This window comes from Chaetodon trifascialis, chromosome 1, assembly GCF_039877785.1.
Source record: "Chaetodon trifascialis isolate fChaTrf1 chromosome 1, fChaTrf1.hap1, whole genome shotgun sequence".
In the NCBI taxonomy this organism is placed as follows: Eukaryota; Metazoa; Chordata; class Actinopteri; order Chaetodontiformes; family Chaetodontidae; genus Chaetodon; species Chaetodon trifascialis.
Genome location: NC_092056.1, coordinates 25723578 through 25740897, shown reverse-complemented (window position 1 = coordinate 25740897; position 17320 = coordinate 25723578). Strand labels below are relative to the sequence as shown.

The window sequence follows — 17320 nt, the reverse complement described above, 5'->3', positions numbered from 1 at the left end:
ATACCCATTGATTTGGCTTTAATTCCAAGAACCTCATACTAGCCACCTGTAGCTTCACAGGAATACTTTCTATCTTCCGTCCAGGTGACCTCTGAACTCATTGCTACTGGCTGCCTGTATTGTTGGTCATCCTCAGAGCTGAAGCTTCTTCTGCCCAAAACTCTAGCTGGTTCACATGGCTGTGATTAATTAGGCACCACATGTAATTCCTCTTTTCAGTGTCAACAGCCTCAACTCAAACATGCCAAGCTTTTTTTAATGATGGATGTGATTATTATGCCACAGGCCTGCCTCTGCTTAAACTCCCCCTACTGTGTGTGTGCGTGCAACCGTGTGTCCTGTAAACATGAGGAAAAAAAAAACAACAAAAACAAAAAAAACACACACAGCTCAAACGTATATGATTTATCACAGTTGGGTTAGGTGCCGAGGGCCAGAACAGCTTTATGAGGTGCAGCTAGCAAGCTAGCTAGACCCAGGCAATATTACACAATGGGAAAACTAAGCAGGTCAGCTAATGCTAACAACAAAAACAGTGGGATAGGAAAATATGACAACCACATATCTGACTGCGCTCATAAGATCTTTATTACTGGAGGGATGGAGGGAAATAGGAGGAAGGAGGAGAGAGAGAGAGAGAGAGAGAGAGAGAGAGAGAGAGAGAGAGAGAGAGAGAATCCTACCAGCATGGCGAAGACATATTTCTGGTCTTTCTCTTGGAGGAAGACGAAGACATCTGATAGCAGCAGAGCGTGGACGTCTGGAGAGCAGCCAGAGAAAAGTAGTTGTGGTTGGATGAGTTAAAAGAAAAAAATATTTCCAAACAATGTTGACATATTTACAGAGGGGAAGAGAGAATTTGTGGCTCCTCACCCTTTAGTCTCCCCTGGCTGTTCTTCAGCTGCAGCACTCCGTCGTGGATCAACCTCCTCCTCAGCAGATCTTCCCTGGCGAAAATCTGACCACTCTTCATCATCATGATGGATTTGCTGTCCATGCGGCAGTGAAAGTCCTTCAGACGCCGTCTTTTCTCGTGCTCGTTCACCTTGCTGTCAACCGCTGCGATCACCTCTTTCACAAGCCGAACAGAATCCGTCAGGTCGTCATAGTCTTCCTCGCCCTCTGCGTTTGACATGTGAAGAGAGGTTAGACAGGCACCAGAGTAGCAGCCTGGCATTAAGACGAGTCTCAGGTTGGATTCCAAAGAGACCATTAAACTTCATCCTAGATTACCTAATTACTGATGGGCTAGCAACCAAAAGTCACTATCAATTTGTGTCACTCTATGGAACAAAAAGCAAAGATTTCATTTCGTTTCATTTCAATTCCGGTTTTATTTCTATTTCCAACCAGCAGGAACTCAAACGCAGACAAAGGCCATATCATTGTTGCAAGACCATTTGGTAATTTAATGGCTCCAAACTAGCATACTTGACACAGATGGGTAGAGTGGCACAGCTGAGGAGGTGTTTATGCACAACAGAAGGTGCAGTGAAATGTTGGTGCCCGTTCTAGCCTTTAACTGTGCCTGCATTACCACCCTGTCTCTCTGAGAAAGCTCTTAATGCAAACACCACTGCAGAGAGGAATGAGAAGCCTTTTCATGGTTTTAGTTGGTGGAGCAAGACGCACAAACACCTTGAAAATCACTTAAACTTCTTTCATATGTGTTGAGGACATAACCTTTTCTCCTACCTGTGTGATTTGAAATGCACACTGACTGAGCTGTTGCAAGAGTGCACATGTGGCCCACAAAATTATAAATACTTGTTTCAGCACTCCTCCTTCTTGAGAGAGGGACAGCAGTTCCTTGTGTACTTTCCTCCAGCGAGATTACTGTATCTCAGAAATATATATTGTTCTACCCATTTCTCTTATCTATGATTACCAAGCATATGGTACAGATTTCAGTTTCTGGCACCTTTAAATGTGTTATGATAGTCAGAGAGCAAGATGTCAGAATAGATGAAAAGAAAATGGAAACTTAATATAAAATTATAAAAACTCTAAACCTGTCCTACAGTATTGCTGCTGGTCAGCATATTGGAGCTGTGGGGTTTTGCTCTGAGTTTCTCACTTATTGTTTGTTACATATTGCTCTTCTTTTAAATCTACTTCATCTGGACTGTGGGGGTGTGTTCTGATCAAGTCGTATTGACTTGCAGTGACAATATAAGCCGACACCCCCACATTCATCAGATTTTGATTCAAATGTTGATGAATGTGACTGAAATACATCACATCTGTCAAACGGAGGCCCGCCCACTGCAAATTAGCAGGATGAGCACAAAGAAAAACAGCAGACAGGAATATCTCAAGTGAAATAATTCAACTTTTCAAACTATGGCACAAACTGTGCGCTTATGCAGGACCCCACTGTTCAGCAGAAGAAGCTGGTTGATAATAGGTATTTAGCAAAGTTTTGAGGAAATATGTTAATTCACTTTCTTGTGTCTGTGTGGTGAAATTAAGCTTTGTGCAGCAGGTGGTTAGTTGAGCAAAGAGGGGAAACTGCTCACCAGTCTCTATCCAAGGGCAACAAACACCTCTCAAGTTTATTATTTAACACATTATTTCTTGTTTAATCCATACAAAAAGTGCAAAAATGACAAGCTGTCATTTTCTGGGGATTTCTGTGTATTTCCCCTTAACTTCAGTCTGTGTGCTGAGCAATGCTAACTGTAGCTTCATATTTAGAGTGACACCACTCTCGTACCCAACTCTCTGCAAAAAAATGAAAGTATATTTTACAAAGTGCAGAACTTTTCCTTTAAATTGTGTCCAAGACATTTAAATTTGTGTAGCTGCTCTTCTCTCAGTCTGTTGAGCGCCTATCGCTGTTCATGCTAACTATGTGGCTCATCTGGTTATCCAGAATAAAGCGAATTTAAAGGCTTTTATTAGTGGAACAGTAGAAATGCGAGGACTAAAACCACCTGTGGCCTGTAGGTCTGCACACAGAGAAAAGCCCCACAGTCAGCACGTCCCTGATATCCATCTTGTGAGTTTGGCACATTGGTGTTGGACTGAAAATGTAATATTTTTCCCCAAAGTGGAATGTTTTCCTCATGTGGCTGTTGTATTTCAGTGCACCTGAGCACCAAAATACTACCTTCAACTTCTAAGTGTTATTTCCACTCAGTATATACTATCAAAGTTGGCAGGAGAGAGTCTTCTTAAAGCACCTTGGGGATTAAGTGAGAGCTCCCCCATCCCACATGGAACTATAAACAGGCTTTGGGGAAGGATTAGAGAGAATGTACACAGTGGGAGGCCAGCTGACGAGAGCTGCTTTAAATCAGATATAAATATGGTGTGAAATATTTCAGCTCCTCAAAGTATGATTGATCTATTATCCTAAAACACCCATTGAACATATGATTCCATTTTATCAAAATATGTGAAACGATGTGTGAGAAAATAAGAGGAACTGATGAGCTGCTATAAGACAAAGTTATATTTTAAAACGTGTGGGTAAACGTGTCGAATCTCGTGATGAAACTGATGTGACAAATATTAACACAGCTCAGGAGTATTTGTTGTCATAGTAAAACAGAATTGTTCAAATGTGGACACTATTTGATTTTGTTTTTCAAAAATGTATTCATGGATTTGACAAACACCTCACTGTGGTGCAAAAATATGCATCTCTACAGGTCTTAAAACTTCACTTTCTTAAAAGAGAAGCACCTTGTTGAAATGTTTAGATGTGGTTTGAACTCCAAGTCTACTTGATTCTCTATTGATCTATAAGCCATCAACATTTTCTTGATACTAATGCAAAGATTGGCCTTATTCTGTCTTGTTTTCTGTCACTTGTTTACAGTAAATCTTTAGAACCAAGAATAATTAACACAACCCACTAGCAGAAAGTTTCAAGCTGAAGAGAAAACTCTAACTTTGGAGTGAAGGTAAGATTTCCCTTCAGTGCTGTCAAATGCACGGCTTTAAAAATCACTCTTTTGCTCTGCGTTGAGGGTAAGAAATACTGTGTTCTGATTAATGCTTTGTTTTGTATGTTTTATGCAAGGTGATGACAGTGTGAAAAGCAGATACACTAAGTGATTTAATAGTGATTCATTAAAGACTTGAACACCACCAGAAGAGACTTCAAAGTGCAAAAAAATACAGAATAAAAGAAACAATTAGAAACTAACAATCTCCCTATATATGTCTTGGATAATGCATCTGAATATGTTTTAAATCAACATGCAACATGCACGGTGGCGCAGCAGGTAGTGCACCTGCCTCACAGCAAGAAGGTCGCCGGTTCGATTCCCGGGTCGGGCCTTTCTGTGTGAAGTTTGCATGTTCTTCCTGTGCATGCCTGGGTTCTCTCCAGGTACTCCGGCTTCCTCCCACAGACCAAAAACATGCTCATTAGGTTGATGGTGTACCCTGCCTCCCACCCACTGACAGCCGAGATAGGCTCCAGCCCCCCACGACCCCAAAAGGGATAAGCGGCACAGAAAATGGATGGATGAATGGATGTTTTTACAGTATATTTTACCCTTCTACTTACCTATTGACTGTCTGCTGCTTTGTTAGCCTGGCTCAACAGTCTGCTTTCACTTTCCACAGATCAGTTCATATTATTATACACACACATTAACAGCATGGGCGACTGCGAGAAGAGGGCAACATGAAGCTAACCTTTAGTGTGTTGCAGCATCCTCTGAATCAGGACCGGGTACTTTGTTATCCTCTGGGTTACCAGCAAGATGCATTCTGGGATACCAAGCCTCCGCACAATGCTGCTACTCATCTTTTTCTGGAAGAGCAAACAGCAAGTACTTCAGTAAAATGTGCCCACACAACAGGTGGCTCCAAACGAGACAAGGTTTCAAAGAACCACTGGGAAACCTGAACGCTCATTTGATTTAAACAGTATAGTAATAACACTCAAGAAGGTGTTTGCTGTGATTACGGATATGAGAGTTACACAGACACAGAAGACGATACACAGAAGCGCTTCAAAGACCAAACAAGAAAAAAGCAGTCTTTGGTGTTATATGGCTTTTATACAAATGTTTCCAACACATGCATTCAAAAGACCAAAAAAAAAAAAGGAAGGCAGAACAAGGTGGCTGACACAAAAACGTACAATCGTGCGTGGAAAACCAGGCAACCAGATACATGATAAACATATGAGGGGCTGAAATATGAGTCTTACTTTAATGAAGGCCTTGAAGCGTTTGTCTTTGCTCAGGAGGTCCTTGTAGAAGTTTACGGCTTCATTGTGACGGCTGCAGAACTTTCCGTAAACCCTCTTCATGCTTTCACCATTCGATCCTGAGAACTAAAGCAGAATTTAACGGGCATGAATACGCAAAACGGAAAAAAAAAAAAGCTTAGCTAAAAAGCTAACACCGTATGTACTCGCCTAATTTATATTTGGAATTCATACTCAATTGCTACATTCCATGCAACAAAATTTAATTCAAAGAACATGTAACTTGCCATTAGTATGCAGTGTATGCATGCAGTATACTAAACATGAGCTAAGGATCAAACCGCTGACATCATTTTTCCCAGAGCTAAGGACTGCTGTCTTTTCCAGTGGTCCTAACTGGGAAACAAGAGTCGACAGTCATGCTTGCAGCTCTGTGAGGCTACAAGACACAGCTGTGCTTAAAGCTAAATGCTTAAACTGACATTGCTGACATGCTGATGTTAAGCAGCTGTGAGCTTTACCATGTTCACCATATTAATTTAGCATGTTAGCATGCTAACATTTACTAATTAGCATTAAACACAGAGTAAAGCTGAGGCTGATGATAACGTCATTCACTTTGTAGGTCATGAACCAAAGCAATGAACAAACTGAAATGCTGCTGATACTCCATATAAAATAGTGAATATTTGAAGCCTGCAGTCCTCCTACACTACCAACACAAGCTAAATGTCCTCCAAAGAGACAAAAATGCAATTCATCTTGTGGTGTTAGAGTTTTAGGACCTGCATCCTCATCACACCATCCCCTCCCTCCTCTAACCTGGCTGACCAGGATATCGCCTATCCTGTTGATGATGAAGCCTCCCTCCAAGCTACCACCCTCCAGCTGGCTCTCCCTCTTTCTCTCCAGGAGGCGGAGGAGGTGCTGTGTATGGAGCTCCAAAAGTTCATCTAAAGCTGGGAATAGCTTCTCCACTGTCTGCAGCTCAAGCTGCACCTCCTTCTGCAGGCCTTTACTGTAGACTTCTGACATGATGCGCAACGTCCGGATGTGATGCATCTCCGTCTGCATCAGCTCTGAAGGTCATACAAGGAAATGAGACTTAGTGTGAGAATGGCGTAAGCAGTAGTTTTGTACATCACTGCATACCTTGCACATAGCACATGTAGAAATGTACTTCAGAATCGCTTCAGTCAAATGTACTTAAGACAAGCCATCTCAAGGACTTTCAGAACGAACAGAAAGAACAGCATATTTCAGTGAGGTAAACCTTTAGCTTCCATAGACCATTGAAACCCGTAGATATAACTTAAACCTAGATGAGACTGAAATGGAGAATTGTTTTTTTAACCTCTCTAAATACCTCCCCTACTTTTCCATAAGGTGCAGAAGACCCAATCAAAAAGCAGATTTCAGTGAATCAAAAGTACCATAGATGACATCCTGTCTCTTCACCAGCTCTTTGTCCAGCTGCTGCAGGTACTGCTGCTCCACACCTAAACTCCACGAGTCAGCTTCCAGCTCCTTGGCCTCTGCCTCAAACTCCCCCATCAGCTGACCGTCCATCATCTCCGTCCCTGTACCAACAACACAGCTTGCACTTACAGTCTGAAGCTCACATTATAGTTTCTGTAACATTTTATGAGTATGACACAGAGTTCAATTACTTTTTTAATAATATTACTTCTTTGTTTTACTAAAAATTTGTAACTTTCAGGGAAAAGGCCACAATGCAATTTTGTGTTATGATTATTTCATTCATTTACATCAGAAAGAAGTCAAAGTTTTTGATTAATATTTGTATATTGTTGATCGAATATCATATTTTGTACAGAAATTGTTAGATATTCACTCAGTTTTTCAATCAGATGCTCCCAGCTGATTGGCAGCTGTCTCAGGTGGTCAGATTAGTGGTGTGTGTGTGTGTGTGTGTGTGTGTGTGTGTGTGTGTGTGTGTGTGTGTGTGTGTGTGTGTGTGTGTGTGTGTGTGTGTGTGTGTGTGTGTGTGTGTGTGTGTGTGTGTGTGTGTTACCTTCATCTGTGAGCGATTCCATGGACTCTGTGACCTGGTTGGTTCTGTTGAGGGAGTCAGTAGACTGAGAGAGATACCGCAGGCCTTTAATGGGCATCTCGTCAAACACCGGACTGATTGGAGAGATAATAAAAATTATATGAATAGATATTTTTATAGCCACTTACAACCAAAAACACCCGTTAAGCTGTTGAATCTCGAATGGTGCACTGTCGCTAAAATGGTCACATAAAAAGCTATCGAAAAAGACAAGACAGTAAAAAAAGGTCAAACTGCAACAGAAACACACACACACACACACACACACACCAGCTCACCCAGCGATGTTGCTTATGGAGAGACTTTTGGAGAGGTTGTTGCCATGGAAAGGCATGATGCTGGTGTGTCTCCGTGATGATGGGATCATCAGGGAAGAATGGTCCTCAGGGGACAAGATGGCCGACCAGGGGCGCTCCCTCGTCCCACCAGCTGGACCCCAGATATATTACAGGAGATAAGCATTGTACTTATTACTGTGTGCTATATGAAAAAGAAGGCAGGTCCTCACTAATAGAAGAAGAGAGCTACATTCTATCGTTTGCATTTTCAAAGCTGCGTCCAGGAAGTCACCTTGTGCTACTTCGCACCTTACAAATGGACTGAATTACAGAGGATCTGAAAACTTCAATGTCTGTTCAACTTCAAATCTATTGAGGGATTCTGTGATGTGTGTCTCTGATGCTGTATGGGCTTTGGTTCTGTCTGGCTGTGTTTGTTTTTCTTCCTGTTGAACTCTCTCTTGCAAAAGAGATCTTGATCTCAGTGATACCACCTGATTAAATAAAGGTTATGTGTATATATACAGTTCACTTAATGGGAGCCTGCAAACCTTCCAACAATCAGATCAGGACCATAACTGCATCCTTGAGGAACCCTGGGGAGGCCGGGGTTTGTTTTGTTGCTGTAGTCTCTTTTGTTTATCTCATATCTCTCTCTTTTTGACAATAAAATTCTTTTTTATTTGTACTGAAGTAAATGTACACATGTTTAATTGCATTCATTTTCATCTAATTAAAAAAAATGCACATGACAAAACAGTTTTGGACCTGAGTGGGTGGATTTTCAAAAGTTTGACACATCTAAGAGGCAAAAGAATTTAAGTCTTTAGAGGACACAGTTCTCTTTTAGCTAATCTAAAAAGATTTTAAAAAAAAACTAAATCTGGAAATACGAGTTTTTTTACCTAAATGAGGAAATGTTTCACTGTGAATTCTGCTCACAGATATCTTTCCTGCTCACTTTGACACAAGATCTAGTAGCAACATATCCTCCTCTACTGAGGAATCTGAATTTTGATCAGCTGCCTTGATCTTAAAACAGCCGATAAAATGTAGACATAGAACTGAAGTACAGAAATGCAGTTATGCAGGTAATGCAGACTTAGAAATCTGAGTGACTCACATTTGTTCCTCATGGTGACTGTGGGAAAAGAACTTGAATCTGGTACTGCAAACTGCTGTTTGGGCAACTAGCCAGAGAGACAGAGAATAAAAGCATAAATGAGGAGTTCAAAATCAATACTGGCTACAGGACAGCAGAATACTACAGAATCAGTGGTGGAGTTATGCTTTTACCTTCATCTTCACCTTAGCACAAACGGGCAGGCCGTCCCTACAGCCCTTGTGGACGGAAGCATTACAGTCTGGAAAGAAAAAGCAACAGAACATTCAGTGAATCCTACAAGCAAAATGGGGGAGGTGGTGGGGGTGTGTGGAAGGTGGGGGCTAGAAATTCTGACTGGTTTTCATAGCCGGCCAGGAAACTCCACCAGCCCACTAATGAAAGCCAGACTGGAGCAGAGCATGTGATGCAACTGAGGGGTAATACTGCTCATGGACAGAGGAGAAAAAAAAAGAGATGGGCTGAGGAATCACACACACACACACACACACACACACACACACACACACACACACACACACACACACACACACACACACACAGACATAAACACTGGACTGCATGGGAAAATTTCAATTATGTAAACACTCTCAAATCACCATGGAACAAGGGTCATCATCCAAGATTGCTAAAATAAGATCTGCTCTGGGATCTGATCCCACCGAGTCAATCAAAGACATAATTCCCCTGTACCATCCTTTAAATTTCATGCTGTCGGATCATTTCGCAAGAGTTGACTTCGAAGAAGAAACCTATCATGTTTACTGTACATACGACACACAAAAAAACAACTGAAGTGGTCGATTGAGAAGTGCCAGCGAGAGGAACAACCATCTCTGATCCTGTCCAAAAAAAAAAAAAACTTGCTTCACAACAAGGCTCCAACAAGTTTCCACCAGCTTTCATGAAGGCATGTGCCCAACGGAGAGAAGTGCTTTAAACAGACATATTGCACAAGTGAAACCCACAAGCCCACTATCAGACCGTGTCACCATGCATACAACATTTCCGTTCTTAGGATTACATCAACACACTTACACTCTCGGCCAGGGTGAGAAAACAATCCTGTGGAACTCAACATATATATATATAAATATAGAAAAGCAGCAACACTTTCAGGATCAGGGGTTTCACTTCCACCTATAACCTGAAACATGTATACTTGTGTTGCTGTACAAAAAAAGAAAAAAGAGGTGTATCAAAGTAGATTATGTGCTATATCTACTGATGACTCGTGCAGTAAAACCAGCTTAAATTCCTGCAGTGTTTTTCTCCTCTTAAATGGTTTTATTGGGTAATTCACTGCTTTTTGTGGACGTCCAACTAACTCCAGCTAATCTCAGACAAAGGATCGCTGTATTCGTCCGCTGAATGGACACCAGCCAGACATCTGCAAGTACAAACCTCCCGAAAACACCATCAGAACCGTCGCTGGCTCCAACAATCCGAACCAGACCAGCTGAATACAACAAGAGCTGTTGTTGCTAGTCTATTTGAGGCAGATTGTGACCATTGAGAGGATCGCTGTGATCCATTGCAGAGCTGGTTTCTCCTTTTTAGGCCTTTTTTGGGGTTGCGCCAAAGGCTTGTGCAATAAACTACATCCTCTTTAGGGCTGCTGCTACTTCAGTGGAAAACAGTGCAAAAACCAGTTTGTTGTCTGTACTGACGGCCTGACTTGACTGCACTACAAGTGACCATTCAGACAGTTTCACTACTTCTAACTAATCATGAAGTAGCTTAAGTCAAATGTGAGTGATTCTGCTGGGCTCAACCTCCTTTTTGACACACATACACACACATGCTATGTAGAAATGATACACAAATATACCTTATTAATGTTTTCTGATGATTTTAAATCAAACTTTAATTACATATGTGGATATATCCATAAATCACATGGTCCAAAAGAACTGACGGTGGCTTTACAGGAAACTGATGCGACTTCCCAAATAGCATGATTCATGCCTGATGATGTATGTGCACTAAGGAGCTTTTCTTATGACGGCTTCTTTTTTTCTCCTTACAGAATATTCAGTTTCTACCCAGCAGCGCAGAGAGCTTAACTTGTTTTCAAAGTAGAAATGAATTAACAACACTAGAAATTCTTTCAATAATGAATCACAACACTTAATGGGCTTTGATTAGACTGAAAGCAACGGGAGTCCTGATCTGTGACAAGCAAGGAAAGAACAAAAACCAGAGTGAAAAACACTGCAAAAAATGAAAAAGAAGAAAGAAATGAACAGACAAAGGTACTTACGTGTGCAATGGTAAGCATCCTTGCTGTTGAAAGCCTTATTGCACTGGGAGCACTGGGTTGCCTGGCTTGAGCTGACTGGTGTGAATACATGACCATTAATTGCCTTCTTGTCCTTCTCCTTGCTGTCCTTCTCTTTCTCCTTTTTCTCTCTGTCCTTTTCCTGCACAGGTGGAATCATCACAGTCAAGAACACACACCAGCCGTATCAGGTCAGGAAGGTCACTTTGAGCTCAATAATTACTTCAACTTCCATACCAGCCATATCAGAAGTTGTCTGGTTACCTGTAGAGTAGAATAATGAACCAGACGCTGGCAAAGCGTCTCAGCATTTGGCCATTTCAGTTAAATTCTGATGTGAATCCAGCAGAGCGACATTATTACTCTGATGTACAACACAGCAGGGGTCTTTGTATATTAAGTGATGCATTATTTATGCTGACAACAGACTGTCTCATTAAGAGACTATTTTAAATGTAGTGGCTGTTTGTTTGAGGCAGTCTTGGCTGTTTTAGTTCATCTAAAGACAGTGGGATTTTGCTACTGAAACTCTGATATTTGGTATATTTTTACAGGAATACAGGCAGAGGTTTGGAATGCTGGTGGAACCTAACCACTGTGCTAAACAGCTTCTCATTACAGTGACAATTTCTACCAAAAGACAATCAATTTTCACGTTATATATCGTGTTTTCTCAGCGACTAAGAAGCTTCAAACTGTCTTATGATGGTGGAGTAAGGAGGACTGCTGTAACACACTTCTGCAGGATGCATGACAATTGATGGAGACACGTTGTCTGGGAATCAAATCCTTGACCTTTCCATAACAGGGCGGTCTTTCTGCTGCCTCTGTATTCATGGACAAGGCCATCCTCAGCTGTTGGTCATCTCTGTACACTAAGCTGAATCAAAATCCCATAAAGTGATGCCGAGAAGAACAGAGCTCTTATTCTCTTGGATTTACATCACAGAGCCTCCACCCAAACCCAGAGGAAATGGGAAAATGGAGTTTCCAGCTCGTTTTAATGGCCGGCCCTGGGCCTCTTGGTTGGAGGGGACCACAAAGCTCTGACATACTACAGCTCATTTTGTTCGGTTGCTTCAAGATACCATGAGGCTGATTGGAGCACAGTGAGCCGGCATGTTTTAGGGCCATTACAAAACTACAACAGCATTCATTCTCACTTCCTGCAACAACAGCAATCTAACCAAAGGTGAAACACATAGACACACTTTTATGAAGTAGAAGCCTAATAACCACAGTAACCTTCCAAGAAGCATTTGCTGATATGTTTCCTGTTCCAAAAGCTGTTCAACTTATTGGAAAAACACAGGAAGCAAAGACAATTCTCAGCACATTTCTTTTAGCTGCAAGCACAACAGGAGAAGTAATCTCTCCTGACACCTAAACCAGAGATTTAAGCAAAAAGACATTCTAGTGAAACATATTGCAACAAGGCAATGACTTCAGTGGAAAACTACATGAACCCAGAGGGGAACACCAGCCACTTTTAACATGATATTGTGACAGTCTCTTTCACTACAGTTTGACTGGGAAACAAGAGCGTTCTGTTAGCCTACCTCCAGCCAGCCTTTCCATCTCAGTGAGAAGCCATGGCTCCCTGTGAATCTCCTGTATAACATCCCTGGCTGTGGCTGAGCGACTGAAGCTACTACTGGCACTAAGGCTCCATCACGAAAGCAGCAATGAGGAAGTGACTGGCTCGCTACAGGAGGTGTTATTACTGCAATGACCCTTCAGTCTGGTACAGACACTATGTAAAAACAGCACAGTGTAGACCCGCTCCCAGAACATTCAGACTTTGGACACTGCACAGAAACTGTATGTGTACAGAATATCTAAAAGCAGATCAGCTGACAATATAATAAATAATAATAAAAATAAATAAAAAAGGAGTAATTAATGGATAGGAAGAAAAAAATGGGAGGACAATCTTTAAAAAGCCTCATCCAGTTGAATTCAATGAAGAAATTAGAAGTGTTAACATGGCGTGTGACAGGTCTGTAGTTAATGAGGTTGTCACTGTATATCAAGAAATATTATGGCTGTAGGGGGACCTGAAGTGGCTCTGTGTGAGATGACTTTGACCCCATATTAGACCCCAGACTCACATTTGTGATTAGAAAGTGCTGCAAGCTCAAAATCAAGCCTACCGGGGAAACCTGAATAGGGGACTTGGTTAGAAGGAACACTGACTTCTGCCATGTGAGATACATATCCTCCTAACACATAACCGACCGAGCTGCTCAGAGGGCGACAGGAGAAGATGCATGGGGCAGCCCCCAGTGTGACTGTGTGCTAACCTGTGAATGTTGACTAGATTGAGGCTGAAAGCCGGACAGGAATAAATGTTCAAGGAGGAGTCTATGAAAGCAGGCTGTATTTTTACCAAACGCACAGCTCACATGGAGGCCCTGCTCTGAGAAACAGTAACGCAAGTCGTACCTGGTGAAATATAGAAAATACAGCTTTCAAGTCTTGCCACACTTTTATTACAGATGATTAAAAACTCAATGTTCTCTCACCCTGGTCTTTTTGTACATCTTGTTCTTGAGGTAGCTGAAGGTCCGGCTGACTTTTGTCACACTCTTTCCCTCAGTGTCGCTCCGCAGAGGGCCAGGCTCCTCCTCTGATATACTGGTACACACATACACACACATTTAATTAAAGAAACAACAGCTGCAATCACAAGGCTCACCCGTTCACACATTCTGAAAATGATTGTTTGCAGCACTATAAATGTTCCATGGAGAACCATTCAGCTGTTTACAAGAACACCTCACACAGTTTCTTTATGGGACATTATAGAAAAAACTGCTTTCTGGTCATGTGTCTGTGCAGAGGTGTGCTCACCTGTACGCTAGTGACCCAGAGGTGCTGGAAAATGACCTCATACCTGGAAAGAAACAGGCAGGAAGAAAGCAGTAGGACAAAGAGTCAGGAGGTGCCAAAAACAAGACAGGTTTTTCTTTTTTTTTTAATTCACTGTATTTGTCATCTCAGGTGGGAAATGTCCTTCCTCTGTGTATTTTAAGTAACGGACAAACTATTATCCTGTTTTCCCTGCATGTACAGTTAGTGAATGACCTCACTGACCAGACGATGTGTCTACGCACGACTGTCAGTTCCAGTCCTGGCTGCAAGAATCGGGCAGAAAATTCAATAATCCACTCCCTCCTGTCCTTCAACAGCTAATGTCCTTGAGCAAGGTATTTAACATTTAGCGTCTCTCATGGAGGCTGTGTAGAAGCCAAAAACAAAAAGACTCTGGCACTGATGTCGGTGACCAGCGCTGAGGCCAAAAGCTGAAGCTGAAGTATTGCCTTTAGATCCATTGCCACTATTGGCTGCTAGATATTGGCTCCAAACAAATCTCTGGCGGCACAGACATCCAATCTCATGAAATAGGAAATTTCAAAATACAAAGTCTTTTTTTTTTTTCCCCACAAGACATTATGGACTTAATACCAAATCACATTTCATTTATTTTGAATCTTGGCTATTCACACAAAGCCATGATGGTTGTAGCTAGCTTGTTCTACGCAAGCAGCACCCAGCCTCCTCAGTTATTCAAATTTGGATTCCCTGGCTCCAGTAACTCCCAAAATGTTGGTATTTTTTCTATTAATCTTTGACTTTGTATTTTTCATTTGACTGCACATAATATGAATAAATAATAATAACTGAAAAATGGAATGAAAGCATACACTGCAGTCTTTGCCAAATAACCACATAGAGTCTGTACTTATTTAGTATCAGTTATAAATGCAGGCATGCATCTTTTTAACTCTGCTTCCTTCTTCACAGCCATTTCTACCCAATATTATAACGTATGGGTAAATATGCAAAGCACTGCTATCCTGCACTGTATCAGAAAGTCAAACCCAAAACGGGATAATGAGGGCAAAGTTTGGCAAGGAGACAGAAAACGCTAATGGAAAAAAAATCTCACAGATAAGAAAAGGGAAGGCTCAGTGTCTTTAACTAAAGGTGACAGGCTCACATTTATCTGGAGGGAAGAGAGGGCTTCCTCCGCTCACCTGCAGTGTTTATGGTTATTATTCTTCCTCTTTCTCTTGTGGTTGGGTTTCATTTTTGCAAAGCGACAAACAAAGACTAATCTAAGTAAAGGTCAGCTAAATATTGGGCTGGGGGGGGGGGGGGGGGGGGGGAGAAGAGAAGCCAAGGTTCTATTTAATGTCGTCAACAGGAATTATTAACGCAAAACTTGCTGCCTAGGTGAGAGGTGGTTTTCTACACCAGTGATTTCGCTACAAGCTCATTCTAATTGCACATTCATGCCGTAAGCAGCTTAATATCTGCAGTAATTAGTGGTTTCCTCATGACAAATTTGTTGCAGCTGAACTTTTCGTCTTCATCGCGCTTCAGCATCTAGTTGTGTTCAGGCCTGAAGTGCACATCTTTCTGTCACTGCAAAAGCTTCAATATAACAGAGAGCACTCAGCCAGGAAAAACGGAGAGGTCACACTAAGGTCAAGGCTGCATGTTTACGCATCTTTTCTGAGGATATTCAATATAATGTATTATGTATGTTTATGATGGGATATCACGATTTAGTGCCAGCCGACCTCGTCTACAGGTATTTGAGTGAGCACTTCAATAAAGGGAACATAAAGATCTCATTGTACTTCAGGTTACAAGTGAGCACATGGGTACAAATACATACTACTACTTAGTTATTATCTGAGGGTCTACGGATCATAACTGTGTTACTGCTCATCACCACATGAACAGGACCCTTTTCAGCAGGATGAGCATCATTACTTTTATATCCACATTGTGAGTAGTACTGACTCTGGGTTACAGGCCTTTGGGGGATATCCACACTCTAACGGGAACAGCTACTATTCTGACATCACAGTTAATTTCTACTGCAGCTAAGTTTACAGTACATTACTTACTCAAGTTATCCTCATCATCGCTAGATGAAGAGTCCCCATAAACGAACTGAGACTTAGATTTGGTGAGGATGGGGGAAAGGTTGAAAGAGAAGGAAATTCGCCTCTTACGTCTCAGGCGTCCCACTGCTGGGGGGGGCAGGAAGGAAAGAACCACAGCAGGGACGGATCACTTATTAAAATTAACCAACTTTAGAATAACATCGAGGATGGAGGAGAAACTTTAACATCTGACAAATCAACTGGTGAAGAAATCAAGAAATCTTTTAAAGGCCCTGCACACTCACATAAGTGCTTCAACTTATTCTGACCAATCAGACGTCTGCTCAGGCTGACGTTGGTGGAGCTGTGTTGGAATTACATCAGGCCACCGAACTTAATGAACCCATAAGAATGACAGAGGTGTAACCTTTCCCACTCTAACAGGTGCAACAAAGTTAATGAGAGGGTCAAACAGACAAGTATGAAGCACAGTCTGTGAACGCCCACAAATAAGTAACTTACTGAGCACTAGGGCTGTGTAGGGCCTTTAAACAACTGAAAAAAGGGTACTTACATATTTAACCTTTCTAGTGTATTTGTCATTGTTGGGGGTGATTCTAGGAAAACAGTGAAATCTATGTTTTGTGGTATCTTTCATATGAGGTTAAAATTCCATTTACACTCTGTGACCGTGCTCCTTCTGCACACTAGACTGTCTGAGTATGAAAAAGGAGCAGTGAAGTACACTTCAAAATACCTTTAAAGTTTTAGATATTTGCCTATTTATTGACTCACGTTGCTCATGTTGTAATTTTCATATGTTATGATTTTACTGCAGAAGAATAGGAAAGGCTCAGTGTTATGAGTAAGGGCCATAATCTGCATTGAAATTGTACATGGATGGTAAAATAGAGAGGCAGCCTCACAACTTGTCACTCACCATCAATGTCTCTCTGGCTAATGGCGAGCATGGATACAGACTTTGTGAGGGGCAGGGTCATGGGAGGACAGCTGTTTCGCAGAGGCCGATACCGCCTTGATTTCTGGAGTGTGAGACACAACGTTGAGTCAAACATAGCAGAAGACAATGTGAAAAAAAGGACAGTAAACCAGGCAGAGTTAATATGGAACAAAACATTATCAGGCACTAAACTGGAAACAGGAACTACAAACTTAAAAGGGAAACTACACAAATGAGTTATGATGTTGTGTTCACAATTTGTTTTAATTCAATGAGAGCAGAGAGAAGCCGCCTGAGGAAAGTGATGTTTATTAATTCTTACTAATCCTCAAACTGACAAGTCTCAAAGTTCCCCTGACTGTTTATAAGTCTTGTTTATGCTCAAGCAAATCCATTTTTTCTCTCAAGTGAATTAGGCTGAGGATGTTTTTGAGGATCCCTCAAGGCTGATTGCGTGACAGCATAAAGATATGACATCTAGAGGACAAACGCAATGGTGTGTGCGTGTCCGTGCGTGTGTGTGTGTGTG

General features: G+C 41.6%; 1 protein-coding gene across 4 annotated transcripts in view; it reads right to left on the bottom strand.

Moving 5' to 3' along the window:
- LOC139348977 (A-kinase anchor protein 13) overlaps positions 1 to 17320 on the bottom strand; it is a 108269-nt gene that overhangs the window by 17054 nt on the left and 73895 nt on the right. For 3 of the 4 annotated variants that reach the window (XM_070989531.1, XM_070989616.1, XM_070989699.1), the window contains 14 exons: positions 16771 to 16873; positions 13783 to 13825; positions 13455 to 13566; positions 10912 to 11071; positions 8822 to 8889; positions 8649 to 8715; positions 7526 to 7676; positions 7209 to 7321; positions 6607 to 6753; positions 5996 to 6252; positions 5174 to 5299; positions 4654 to 4771; positions 874 to 1122; positions 684 to 760 (listed from right to left, as the gene is read on the bottom strand). In XM_070989531.1, the coding sequence (XP_070845632.1) occupies positions 684 to 760; positions 874 to 1122; positions 4654 to 4771; positions 5174 to 5299; positions 5996 to 6252; positions 6607 to 6753; positions 7209 to 7321; positions 7526 to 7676; positions 8649 to 8715; positions 8822 to 8889; positions 10912 to 11071; positions 13455 to 13566; positions 13783 to 13825; positions 16771 to 16873 (1791 nt within the window). Of the gene's footprint in view, positions 1 to 683; positions 761 to 873; positions 1123 to 4653; positions 4772 to 5173; positions 5300 to 5995; positions 6253 to 6606; positions 6754 to 7208; positions 7322 to 7525; positions 7677 to 8648; positions 8716 to 8821; positions 8890 to 10911; positions 11072 to 13454; positions 13567 to 13782; positions 13826 to 15851; positions 15978 to 16770; positions 16874 to 17320 lie in introns of all 4 variants that reach the window. The other variant, XM_070989455.1, reaches the window with a different exon arrangement.